The sequence below is a fragment of the Paramisgurnus dabryanus genome, chromosome 2 (genome assembly GCF_030506205.2).
Source record: "Paramisgurnus dabryanus chromosome 2, PD_genome_1.1, whole genome shotgun sequence".
NCBI classification, from domain to species: domain Eukaryota; kingdom Metazoa; phylum Chordata; class Actinopteri; order Cypriniformes; family Cobitidae; genus Paramisgurnus; species Paramisgurnus dabryanus.
The window spans coordinates 22,687,170-22,700,822 of NC_133338.1; the positions used below are offsets into that span (position 1 = coordinate 22,687,170).

The 13,653-nt window shown below is 34.3% G+C and overlaps 1 protein-coding gene and 1 long non-coding RNA gene across 2 annotated transcripts in view; one reads left to right on the forward strand and one right to left on the reverse strand.

Moving 5' to 3' along the window:
- clcn5b (chloride channel, voltage-sensitive 5b) overlaps window positions 1–13,653 on the forward strand; it is a 37,789-nt gene that overhangs the window by 18,929 nt on the left and 5,207 nt on the right. The window contains exons 11-12 of the mRNA XM_065248657.2: window positions 151–549; window positions 1,732–1,948. Coding sequence (XP_065104729.1) covers window positions 151–549; window positions 1,732–1,948 — 616 coding nt within the window. The remainder of the gene's footprint in view (window positions 1–150; window positions 550–1,731; window positions 1,949–13,653) is intronic.
- Window positions 3,226–7,939, reverse strand: LOC141280900 (uncharacterized). Its single transcript, XR_012335239.1, has 3 exons — window positions 7,461–7,939; window positions 7,150–7,240; window positions 3,226–3,887 (listed from the first exon to the last, which is right to left on the reverse strand). It is a non-coding gene; the product is annotated as an uncharacterized lncRNA (long non-coding RNA).

Sequence of the window (13,653 nt, forward strand, 5' to 3'; positions counted from 1 at the left end):
TCTCCTCCTGTACATTCCGGCTGGTCAGTCCTGCAATATGTGTGTGTTTGTGTATGTAGTAGTGATGTCCAACTTTAAACAATCACGATCATCTTTGCTCTTTATTTAAAAATGTTATTAAAGATGCATTTGTTTCATTGCCCACTCCAGGTGGTGTGACCCGTATGACCGTCTCTCTGGTGGTCATCATGTTTGAGCTGACGGGGGGTTTAGAGTACATCGTCCCCCTCATGGCTGCCACCATGACCAGCAAATGGGTCGCGGATGCTCTGGGTCGCGAGGGCATCTACGAAGCCCACATCCGTCTCAACGGTTACCCCTTCCTGGAGCCAAAAGAGGAATTCCGGCACAAGACTCTCGCCGTAGACGTGATGCGGCCGCGACGAAACGATCCGACGCTATCCGTGTTGACGCAGAGTGAAATGACGGTGGAAGATGTGGAGAGGCTGATCTCAGACACTACTTACAGTGGCTTTCCTGTGGTGGTCTCGCAGCAGTCCCAGAGACTGGTGGGCTTTGTATTAAGGAGGGATCTTGTCATATCTTTAGGTATGTGTGTGCATATTAGTTGATATTTAGTACTGACATGGCTGCCTCGGACTGTAACGGTACATTCTCACAGGGCGCCAGTGTTAAAGCTGGATGGAAGGGGTAGCCAATAGCCAATCACAAAGGCCGCTACACATGCTGCTCTGTTCCCCAGTCTTTCATAAATGTAATTGGCTGGCTCTGCACTAGGTTGTTTGCATAAGGCGATCTGATTGGCTGACGCACACATTGGCGCTTAAATTTTTTTAGAAATGTTTAACTTTGGCAATACATGACGTCACCCATTCAAAGTAAATGAGAAGAAAGAAAAAAATTCTGTAATAATAACAATCCCTAGAATTATTATTGCTATTACTACCATTATTGTATACTATTATTACATAATATACATATTATAATTATTATTATTATTATTATTATTATTATTATTATTATTATTATTAAACAAATATGTATTATTATCGGTTCAATTTATTATTATTATTATTATTATTATTATTATTATTATTATTTTGTTTTATTAGTATTATTTTATTTTTATTATTATTTTGCTTATTATCATTGCTTCATAACAATATCACCATCTGTATTATTATCAGTTTAATGTATTATTATTTATTATTATTATTATTATTTTGCTTATTATCATTGCTCAGAACAATACCATCATCACAATTGTATAAAAAAGTAAATGAGAATGGTTAATGCTGACACCCCCTGTGAATGTACCGTAAGTGTTGAGGTGGGCCAAACTTATTATTTGGTGGGCCTGGCCCCTTGTGAAGCCTATCAACAGAAGAAAGAGAACATGAATAACTGATCAGCCACAGTTGTGGGAATAACTTGATATTTAAAAAAAGTCGTGTTTGAAGATATCTTGTTTACTTGCTACTAAATGTCTCAAAGTAAACTATTGAATATGTTTCAAATATGTGATACCACCACAAATCTTGCAAACTTTTGTCAGCCCGGCGCCTTTCAAATGCAATTTTGTTGTCTGGCTCACTGATTAAAACTTCAATGACTCCAGGATGTTTCATAGCAGCCAGCCAATCAGATAGGAAGTTCAGTCAGTTTATGTCATATTTGCACTTAATTTCCACCAGACTTTGACAAAAGTTTCAGTAATGAACATTTATTGGCTCTACATTTAAACCAACTTTCTGCATGTCTTTAATTCAGAAAATGCTCGGCGGCATCAAGACGGCGTCGTCAGCGTGTCTGCCGTCCTCTTCGGTGAATTCGATCCGCCCTCGTCGCCCAGCGGTCCTCCTGCAGTAAAACTGCGCAACATTCTGGACCTCAGTCCCTTTACTGTCACCGTGCACACGCCCATGGAAATTGTTGTGGACATCTTTCGCAAGCTGGGCCTGAGGCAGTGCCTGGTCACACAGGATGGGTAAGTGTGTGGTCTGTATAGAGCATGAGATATGTGAGCAGCAGATATTTTGTTGTCTCTAAACTTGTCAGCAGCAGGACCCAGGTGAAAAAAAAGTGCACTAAAATACACTTTATTTAAGTACACTTAGTACACTTTTCCACAATATACTAAAAGTGCTCTATTTTCGCACACTAATTTTGAACTTAGTATACTAAAAAGTAGTATTTAGTACTTCTTAAGATGAACTTAATACCATCTTAGTGTACTCAACTGTGCTATTTTGAGACACCATGAAGTTGAACTAAAATGTATTTTTAACATACTAGGTCTGTATTTAAAAAAAATATATTTAATTATAACTTGAAGTACACTTGAACCCACCTTTAAGCATTTTTAAATATACTTTAAAGTATACTAATGGTAAGTTAAAATAATATTCCAAATGTATTCCCAGGTGAAAAAAGTTCACTAAAATACACTATTTAAGTACACTTTCCACATTATACTAAAAGTGCTCTATTTTCGCACACTAATTTTGAACTTAGTATACTAAAAAGTAGTATTTAATACTTCTTAAGATGAACTTAATACCATCTTAGTGTACTCAACTGTGCTATTTTGAGACACCATGAAGTTGAACTAAAATGTATTTTTAACATACTATGTCTGTATTTAAAAAAAAATATTTCATTATAACTTGAAGTACACTTGAACCCACTTTTAAGCATTTTTAAATATACTTTAAAGTATACTAATGGTATGTTAAAATAATATTCCAAATGTATTCCCAGGTGAAACAAGCTCACTAAAATACACTTTTTAAGTACACTTTCCACATTATACTAAAAGTGCTCTATTTTCACACACTAATTTTGAACTTAGTATACTAAAAAGTAGTATTAAGTACTTTTTAAGATGAACTTAAAACCATCTTAGTGTACTCAACTGTGCTTTTTTGAGACACCATGAAGTTGAACTAAAATGTAATTTTAACATACTAGGTCTGTATTTAAAAAATATGTTTAATTACAACTTGAACCCACCTTTAAACATTTACGAATCTACTTTAAAATATACTAGTAGTATGTTAAAATAATATACCAAATGTATTCCCAGGTGAAACAAGTTCACTAAAATACACTATACAACCTTAAGGTACCAAAAGCTCTTTATTTTCGTGCAGTAAATTGTGCTTAATATACTCAAAAGTAGTATTTAGTACTTGTTAAGACAAACTTAAGACAATCTAAGTGTACTCAACTGTGCTATTTTCTAAAATTGTATTCAGTTACAACTTGAAGCACATTTGAACCCACCTTTTAAACATTTATAAATGTAATTTAATAATTTCAGATATAATATTACATAAATAATATAGCATACAAAATGAAATAATAATATATTGCCCACACATTTGTATACATAAAATAAATCATTTCTAATGTACTGTATGTGACATTTGAATTACAGTCAAGTTTACTATTAGAATGTTATACATGTACTATTTTACCTGCATGTTTGCCACCAAAACATGTTTTAACTCATTCTAAAATGATACCTATTCTGTATTCATACATACGAACCGGTTTCTTCCATCATTAACAACTAATTAAATGTTAAAGAAACAACTAAGTATGTATTTACTGCTATTGAAATGATTTTACAATATAAAACAAAGATCAGTGAAATGCAATGAGCTACTTTTATCAAATTGTGGAACATTAATACATCAATATGAAAAGTACACTATGAATATGCAACCATTGAATAATTATATAATCATAATGATGTAATTCTCTAAACAAAAAGTTACTGGACAAATGCAGAAGTGCATTTGAACTTACTCGAGATAAACCTACAAATGGCTGAACCAAAACACAGAGCAGTTTAAATGTCACGTTTAAGTGGAGGGTCACTTCTTCTTGCCATTCAGACACTGAAGACTTAATCACAAGGTCTGTGAAAAGGAAACAGAATATATACAAAATTAACCAATAATTAATGAACATATACATTAGAATTTTGTTAACTTCTCAGTTTAGCTTTTAAAGCTTTGACTGTGTCCTTTTCAAGCTTGACATGAGTGTCCGTTTGATCCGTCGCTACATGGCACTCTACAAGTTACATTGAACAAAGGGTTATAGGAGGCTTAACTCACTGACACTGATATAATGCAACCTTGCGTGTATTACAGGATATTCTTTACTTTGATAATTGTGTTTTATTTTAACCAAGGGCATCTTCCATTGACATGTCTATTGTGGTCTTGCTTACAAGAAAAGTTCACCTCTGTTTAAGGAGATTTAAGGAAATCAGAAGTCATGCCAATGGACTCTATGCACGCTTAACTTCCACAATTGACTCAAGGCTGCTCTTAAGTTTCTGATGCGGGAGATTTAAAGCAGAGTGACAGCAGAATCGCTAAAATTACTTGTTTGCTGGATTTACCCAAATTTACAACCTATGATGTGTGAAGAATTGTCCAGATGTGCAAACTGAGAAAGGTTGCAAGTTTTATGTGTTATCTTATCTCTGTAATCATTAAGATATATTCAGCTAGCCTGTACTAGCAGTGCTTACATTGTGCTGTTTTTTACAATTCGTCCAGCAGGCTAATCACGTTAGTAATATATTATTGTCTTTGTAATGTTGTCTAAAAGTGTCAGGTAAAATATTTTTTTTGGACCCAACATTCAATAGGAAAATTCAACTGCAGTACAGGGCTCAAAATTAATTTTTTGGTAGCACTGGTGCTCACAACTTTAAAGAGTTAGGAGCACCAGCAAAAATTTAGGCGCATCCATCCAAAAATTAAAAAGCACCACAACTACAATGTATATGTTAATAGATTTATTTTATTAAAATAAAATGCAACCACCAGGCTTTACATATCCTATGGCCAGCATTTTAAATTTGGTCTTCTATTTTATTTTTTTTACTGCATAGATTCCTAAATTAATACCCAACTGCTTTTGAAATAGTATAGCAATAATAATTTACCAATTACAGGTAAAATGATTAAGATTACAATAGAAAATCTAGCAAACACGTAAAACACTGATTAATTGGGACATTACAAAAGTGACCTTAATATAGAAGGCTTAATATAGAAGGCTAATATTGGTATTGATAACTGCCTTACCAGGATGCTATTACTACTAAATATGTTTAAAAATATATATTTTTTTATAAAAACATACCATCAACATTGTCGTGTTCCACATCAACATGGACCACAAGGATGTTTGTCGGATGTCCATTCACCAGCGCATGCGCACATACACTATCAAACACTCTTTGACAGACAGGTCGGTGTCTCCATCAATAATGAATACATTTGTCATGACACTACTAAAACTGCGTTTTTGGCACTTTCGCCATGTTTAAGCAAGGTCTGGCGCTTAAAATGTTTTGTTTCCGCCACCAACGCCGTTTTACAGGATTTACAGTAAGCAAACTCGACACTCGAAATCTTTAAGCCACTCTCTCTGAAAGGTTTAACGTCAAGTCTTATTTTCCGGTGGTGGAGTCGCATTTGAATCCGGATCGTCGTCATTAATATTAGCCAATCTGCGGTCTTCATTAAACGTAAGAACTTAATGGTGAAATTTGATTGGTTATGTAACGTTGGAGAGAACCAGAGCCATAGAAAAACAGAGTTGTGCCACCGGAAGTCCAGAAGCTCGCCCGTCACGTGATTCACGGAGATTTCAGTTAGTTCCTAGAAGCCCATAGTGAGCCATTGAAATACATTGAGTTAGAGGCAAAGAGCTGTGATTTTTCTTAATTTATAGTCAAGAAACGTATTTTTTTACAATATTTATATATCACATCAAAATGTAAAGGTAGTATTGTTATGTAGTTATATAAACAATATTTTTTGACAAATTAAATTCACCAATATAGGAAGATTTGTATGGTCATCTGCTGGTATGTCCCTTGTTAACATGTTTTACGCTGCCTTTAGTAACTTTAAAGCTTTAAAATGCATCACACTGTGTACTAATGAGTTTATGCCTGTCAATAATATACAAAGTGAATGTGCTGTGTATGTAACTAATACTGGTTTGATTTATTAATATACAAAGCACAACATAAAAAAGACTTACAAAGCACTTTGTTTAATTTATTATAAATTATAATAATATTTCTGGCTTAGTGTAGTTTTCTTTTTGTTGTTAATATAAACATCTGATGGGAAATAACATCATCATTACTTTAAATGATTACTAATCTCTTAACTATGTAAGTATACATTTGACAAGTTATTAATAAATTGATGTATTTTATTTTATTTATTAACCAGCAAAACCACAGTGTCAAAAACACTCCACCCACGTTTGATGCATAAATATGCACTTTATACCACCATCACTTTATTTAATAGCCTCTCTAATTACACAATATTTACAATAATGGATGAATCTGCATTAAGAAAACAAAATTTACCAATAAAAGGCTGTTCGTGGTTTGTTGTGTGTTGCTAAAGTTATCTACAGCTTGTCCTAGCCTGACCCGTTTTCTACTAACACCCCCTAAATGTACTTATTAAATGAGAAATAATGCACTACAAACACACTGACGCATAAAGTCATTCGATTCATATGTATTGCTAACATACAATCTTATTTGTAAAGCGTATTAAGTCTTAAATCTTGTATTAAGTTCAACACATTCAATCTTTCTAATGCAACTCTATGGAGCTGACTGTGACTTCCGGGAACTCTGGAGAGACTCCGTGGTCCGCCATTGCTGAAAAAAAAACGTTCCATTGGAGTCAACGGACTTGACGTAACTCTCTCCTTCTATGGCTCTGGAGAGAACACTGAACCTGGGACAGCAACACGCAGCATCACAATCTAAATCAAGTCGCACCACAACAAAATGGGCAGTCGCAGAAATGCTCCCAAATATATTTTAAGGTCGCACAGATTAAATTTCGGTCGCATATGCGACCAAAATATTCGCAATTTCGAGCCCTGCCAGTAGCCACCGTTCAACCTGAAGAGGGCAGCACTCAGACGTTTTTACAACATATATTGTAGTATTGAAACACTTTATATCCAAATGTCAAAAAACTTACACTAATAAAGCATCATTCTTACAGATCATTAACTAAAAAAGTTGGTTTAGGGTTTAGTTACTCTTTAAACATTAGCATTAGAAAAACGTAAAAGTTATCTAAATGTTATACAAATACTGTAGAACTAAAAACTTACCACCAAGAATAAGTATTTTTACGGGCTGTATCTTCATCTGTTCATCTCTACTTCGACTTATTAGATATTCTCGGCTCTGAATGCTGCTGTGCTAAAAAAAGACAGGCTGTTATGATTTCTGAAATACAACAAGATAAATGAAATGCCTAACTTTACTCACAAAAAAATTTAACGTTATGTTCCACACGCCACACAACATACACGCTTTAAGAAGCTGGGTTAAAATTAAGACATACTGTAATACTAAATGTTCTACTTATTTAATAGTTCGCTAAAAATAAAAAGCACAAATCTGTCATCACTTAACTTACCCTCATGTTCTCTCATTCATCTTCAAACAAAAACCGATGTACTTTAATGAAATCCAAGAAATGTATATTTCCCCTCGATGTCAGATCCACTTGATACTTAAAAACTGCTCACATTTCAAAAAGTTAATCGCAACAACAATAAAAAACATCGCCGAAGTAATCCATGTGAATCGCGTTGTTTCAGCCAAGTCCTCTGATGATCACTATATATAATTTAACAGTTTTAGATTCAACTTTTAATCCACATTTACCAACGATCACGCACGTTGTGTATCGAACAACTGAATCAGGAAGCCAATGTGACGTACTGAATCCCAAGAACCAATGAGGCTTAGTCAGGTCCGTCACGTGTGTTGTTTGAATATAAACACTAACAAATTTATGTGGATTAACTTTGTAAAATCAATATATAATGCAAGTTCAATGATATGATGTTGAAATTGCAATGTTAGCCTATTAAAATTAATGTACATGTTTAAAAAAATATATGTTTTTTTCTAAATACACTAAAACTTTTGTAAAAGTATGCTTGTGTTTAACATACTTTTTTTTAAATGTGTAATTAAACATATATTTTTTCCCAGCGTACCTCTAGTGCTCTTTTTAGAAATACGTTAAATGTATGCTTGAGTTTAGCATACTTATAAAAAGTGTAATTAAAAATATATTTATTACCAGTGTACCTCTAGTGCACTTTTTAGAAATACATTAAAAGTATGCTTGAGTTTAGCATACTTTTTTAAAGTGTAATAAAGATATAATTATTACCAGCGTACCTCTAGTGTACTTTTTAGAAATACATTAAAAGTATGCTTGAGTTTAGCATACTTGTAAAAAGTGTAATTAAAAATATATTTATTGCCAGTGTACCTCTAGTGCACTTTTTAGAAATACATTAAAAGTATGCTTGAGTTTAGCATACTTTTTTAAAGTGTAATAAAAGATATAATTATTACCAGCGTACCTGTAGTGTACTTTTTCGAAATACATTAAAAGTATGCTTGAGTTTAGCATACTTATAAAAAGTGTAATTAAAGATATATTTATTACCAGTGTACCTCTAGTGCTCTTTTTAGAAATACGTTAAATGTATGCTTGAGTTTAGCATACTTATAAAAAGTGTAATTAAAAATATATTTATTACCAGTGTACCTCTAGTGCACTTTTTAGAAACACATTAAAAGTATGCTTGAGTTTAGCATACTTTTTTAAAGTGTAATTAAAGATATAATTATTACCAGCGTACCTCTAGTATACTTTTTAAAAATACATTAAAAGTATGCTTGAGTTTAGCATACTTATAAAAAGTGTAATTAAAGATATATTTATTACCAGTGTACCTCTAGTGCACTTTTTAGAAATACATTAAAAGTATGCATGAGTTTAGCATACTTTTTAAAAGTGTAATTAAAGATATAATTATTACCAGCGTACCTCTAGTGCACTTTTAAGAAATACATTAAAAGTATGCTTGAGTTTAGCATACTTATAAAAAGTGTAATTAAAGATAGAATTATTACCAGCTTACATCTAGTGCACTTTTTAAAAATACATTAAAAGTATGCTTGAGTTTAGCATACTTTTAAAAAGTGTAATTAAACATATATTTATTACCAGCTTAACTCTAGTGCACTTTTTAGAAATAAATTAAAAGTATGCTTGAGTTTAGCATACTTTTAAAAAGTGTAGTTAAGCATATATTTATTACCAACGTACTTGTAGTACACTTTTTTGAAATACATTTAAAAGCTATTTAACATATTTTTAATACACTTTGAATAAGCACGTTGGGAATACAAATGTACTAAAAACATATTACTTAAATTTTAAGTATATTTTTAATACATTAAATACTACTTTTTTTTCACCTGGGGAGGCGGCAGCTTAAATTCATATGGTGGTGTCCATTGGATTCTGTACAATCATGCCACTTTGCAGGCAGAGCCGGCGCCAGACCATAACTAACAGGGGGGCATTTGGCTTCCAACGGGGGGGCACGCAATAGCAACAATAACTTGCAAAAACAAGACATTAAACAACAAATACAGTGCAAGCACACACTCTTACAACTGGTACAGACTGTCAGCTCATTTCCTGTATAAAGTGCAAAGACCACAAACTATGCGCAAAACTATTGAACTTCGACCGCGACGTGAGCGCAAGCTGAGCTCTGCTGCGCTCGCGCTTTGCTCTACGCAACAAAAAACCGCCCTCGCGCGGCGCAAGCCATTGAAATGAATGGGTTTCATAGCGCAGCGCATAGCGCAGCGCATAGCGCAGCCCACACCGCGTCCTGGCTTGAAAAAAGCCGCTTTACCATAATCACGTTGTAATGCTGTTAACGGTCTATAGACACACTTCACATTTAAGCTTACGTAATTTAAAACAACGCTAACTTACCTTTAAAATAGCTGAAGACGGGGTGTACGAACATAACTTCCTTAAAACAGTGTCCTGTAGATTTGTAAATTCCACCTCAACCTCTTATCTCTGAGTTTGAGCCAGTCTGTGTTTGCATGAAGTCAGATGAAGCAGGCGGTGCTGATTCGTTCTAAATGTTCTAATATCCATATTTCACACGATCCATAAAATGCCGCGAAAAAACACGTTGCTAGTATCAAGTCACAAATATGCTAAAGACGTAAGACGGGTGAGATGCGGCAATACATCCAATCAGAGAAACTGGTCTATTTTAATTAAAGAAAACATATATCAACTATATTTTTCTCATTTGATTACATTATAAGTCATGAAACATTCAATGTTTAATTTATTTTAATTATTCTTGATATATATTAAATTAATAAAAAACTTTGTAGGGGGGGCACAACAACCTGTTTGGGCGGGCACTGCCCGCGAATGCCCCCCCTTGACGCCGGCCCTGTTTGCAGGCCAATTTCTTTTCGTTGCTTATTAGACAGCAGTCTAAAATGCTTGATTCTGATTGGCCAGTCGCAACATTCTAAGGTATGTTATTCCGAGATAACATAATTATAATTAGCAACTAATAACACGCGGTAACCCAGATGCTGCAAATCATTTTGACAGGTACAGTTTAATATTACACAAAAAAATAAATATGTCTTTTAATAACATAAATGACATTATATTTACAAATGATTAAACCAAATAGTGTGTTCGTGACACTTGAACTTCTTAAGTAAACGGGTTTTCCTCGCGGAAGGACTGCATTCTTTAAAAATTAGCAAATAAAATATTTCTAATCAATATATAATGTTCCTTACCTTACGTATGAGGTAAAAAGCCGTGTAATTACCGGGATAATGTATAGGCAGCTGGTTGTTATTGGGAAATAAGCCCCTTCATTTGTGATACAAGACCCTCTCCTTCGTGTCGGGTCATGGGATTATTTCACGATAACAACCGGCTACCTTTACATTAACCCTTACCTTAAATTGTGTTATAAGAGGTGCTATACAAAAAAATTTAATGAATTGTGTGGGGATTTAAAATAAAAGTTTTGATAAACTACCACGTTTAAAGCCGGACTGAGAACCTTTATTCAATTCAATCATAGAGAGATCCAATTTTCCCTCAGTATGTTTCTGTCTAATGAAAGTCCTTACAGGGTTTCTGTTCTTTTGTTTTAACAAAGGGCCTGGTTACAAAAGTCAGTCCTGCCATATTTGTTCAAAACAGCTGAAGACGATTGTCTGTACTAGTTCTCTCTGTGTGTGTTTGTGTGTGTGCGTGCGTGTGGCATGTGTTAACCAGGTCCTTATGTCGAGAAGATCAAAATGGACTTTCCCTGTGATCCACCCTTCTTCTATCTCACACAATAAAAGGATGTTATATAAAACCGAAAGAAACAACACAAGCACACGCACATGTTTATTTCACTGTTTTAGCGAGGAGGACTCATACTGTAGGCGGTTGTTTTCATACCAAGCTCATGATATTTTTTCTCCTCTTGCCCTAAACCAAACCTTAATACAAAACATTATTAGATTTAAAGTAAAACACGATTTGGCTAATATACAAGGTTTTTTACTGCTGGGGATCACAATGTTCTCACAAGTTTTTTTTACAAATTGAAAATCAGGTCTTTCCCTGCCAGCATTAAAAAAAAATCCAGCAAGTGCCATTTTTTGATTTCCACAAAAACTTAATGTTCTTCTTTAAATATGTAAACATACATTATATCGAATGAAAGACCAGACCCTTTGCTTTTAAACAAACAAAAAACAGTTTCCTCCTATCTTCATTTATTCTCTTTTATCACCTCTCAAATAGGGGTAGGTTTCTTCAAAAATACAAAATTTTGAGCAAAAAGCTGATATAATTGCATTTTTTAAGGACTTTAATAGAGATCAGATTCAGAATGATGATCAACACATACACATAGTTTTTACTGTTTTTGAATCCATTGATGCTTTAATGTTTTATAAATTGAGTAAAAGCGCCACCTAGTACGTAATAGCGGATATATGGATTGCCGTAAAATCCTGTCATTGGTAGGGAAACGTTAATATGCTTTAAGACAAGCCCTGTGCAAGTTCATAATTCAACACGATTGCTGAGTATTTTCTCCATCTAATTGAAGACCGTCTCATTCCCATGGTTTCAAAATGGCCTCCAAAGTCACAAACATGAAACCAATCACATCTACACAGTTGTACGAATGGGTCAGTAGTTTGTGTCATAGATATTATGTATGGATGTCGCATAGACGCTTCAGCTCTACATCTGTGGTGCTCATACATGCAGGGTAACCTGTTAAAGAGCAACTATGGTCCGATTCACAATTTTAAGTGGAACACAGAGCTTTTCAGATCAATAAGTTTTATACAAAATCAATGCGTTTGAGGAAAGCAGTATATCTGGAGCTACAAAAATGTACGTTATGTTGAAAATAATGTTTTTTTAACCATAAACCACACAAACACATTCTATTGTACCAGATACACAAAATAACATTGTTTTTAGCAATGAAATTGGTGCACTTTAACATCAGCGCTAAAAGATAAGTGCTGCAAACGCGCAGTTCACTTCACGTATACATTGTTTGAAAACGAACTTGGCAGTTATGTGTCTGAAACTGCCGAATGGGATCAATGTCTAAATAATAAGTTGCATGAAATAAATCCTGATGTTGGGAAAAAAGCATAATTTCTGTTTTGTAAGTCATATATTCAAAATGCAGAATAGGACATTCAAAAATTACACATCAGTTTTTACTCTTGTCAGAATTCATTGTCCATTAAAAAAAAATTCTAGATTGTATTACCTCTGCCCTGTAAGAAACTTTTTTCTCTGTTGATTATTAAAGTTTTTAATCAAGTTAATACAATCAGTTTTACGATTTTTAGATAAAATGAATTTTAAACATCTTTTCTAGTCTTACTTTATATAATTAGACCTTTTTCTCGCTGTGAATATAGCCTTAGAAGCTGGCAGGGTGTTTGAAAGAAAAAAAGAAAGAAAGATAGAAAGAAACTGCCGAATGTAGCATCTATTTACATATATGTCTTTGGTCCGACATGGTGCGAAAGAGTGGAGGTGTATTTTGTATATCCACGTGCTTTGTCCACACGAAGCCGGTGCATTCCCTATCCGATCGTTTTTTTTTCCTCGTTCTAAAAAAATAAACCGGAAACACGGCGTCGTCTCAAGAAATATCTGCGCATACACGAAACCGACTAAAAAGCGATGTAGTATATATGCCAGACCAGTATGGGGCGCTGTAATTCTGCCACAGATATACACTATACACGGAGAAGAAGACTTTGAGCATGCGCATAACCTTGCGCGCTGTATACGAACCAAGAAGAAGTGATGGCAAACGCAACAACTTCAAGAGCAAAAGCAAAAGTCTTTCTCCTGGTTCCGTGGTGGATCTAAGAGCATGTGGCGTATGGTGTTGTCCATTATCGCTTGTTGCTAGGGTGGCCATTCGTGCCAGTTCCGCCGGACACGTCCCGAACATGTTTTCGGGTTCGTTCTCTGGAAGTCGCGTTGCTCGACCGCATACGTCATCGAGGTTCTCACATTTCAGTTAAGATATATTCGAAAATTAAGATTTATTTCTTTTAAGACATACAATCATTGTAGTTTCATTCTTACCTTAAAATGTAACGGTTGCTTTTCTGAAATGAAACCCGTAATATTAAAACTTGATATGCGGTCGACCAACGCGACTTCCGGAGAACGAACCCGAAGACATGTTCGGCGG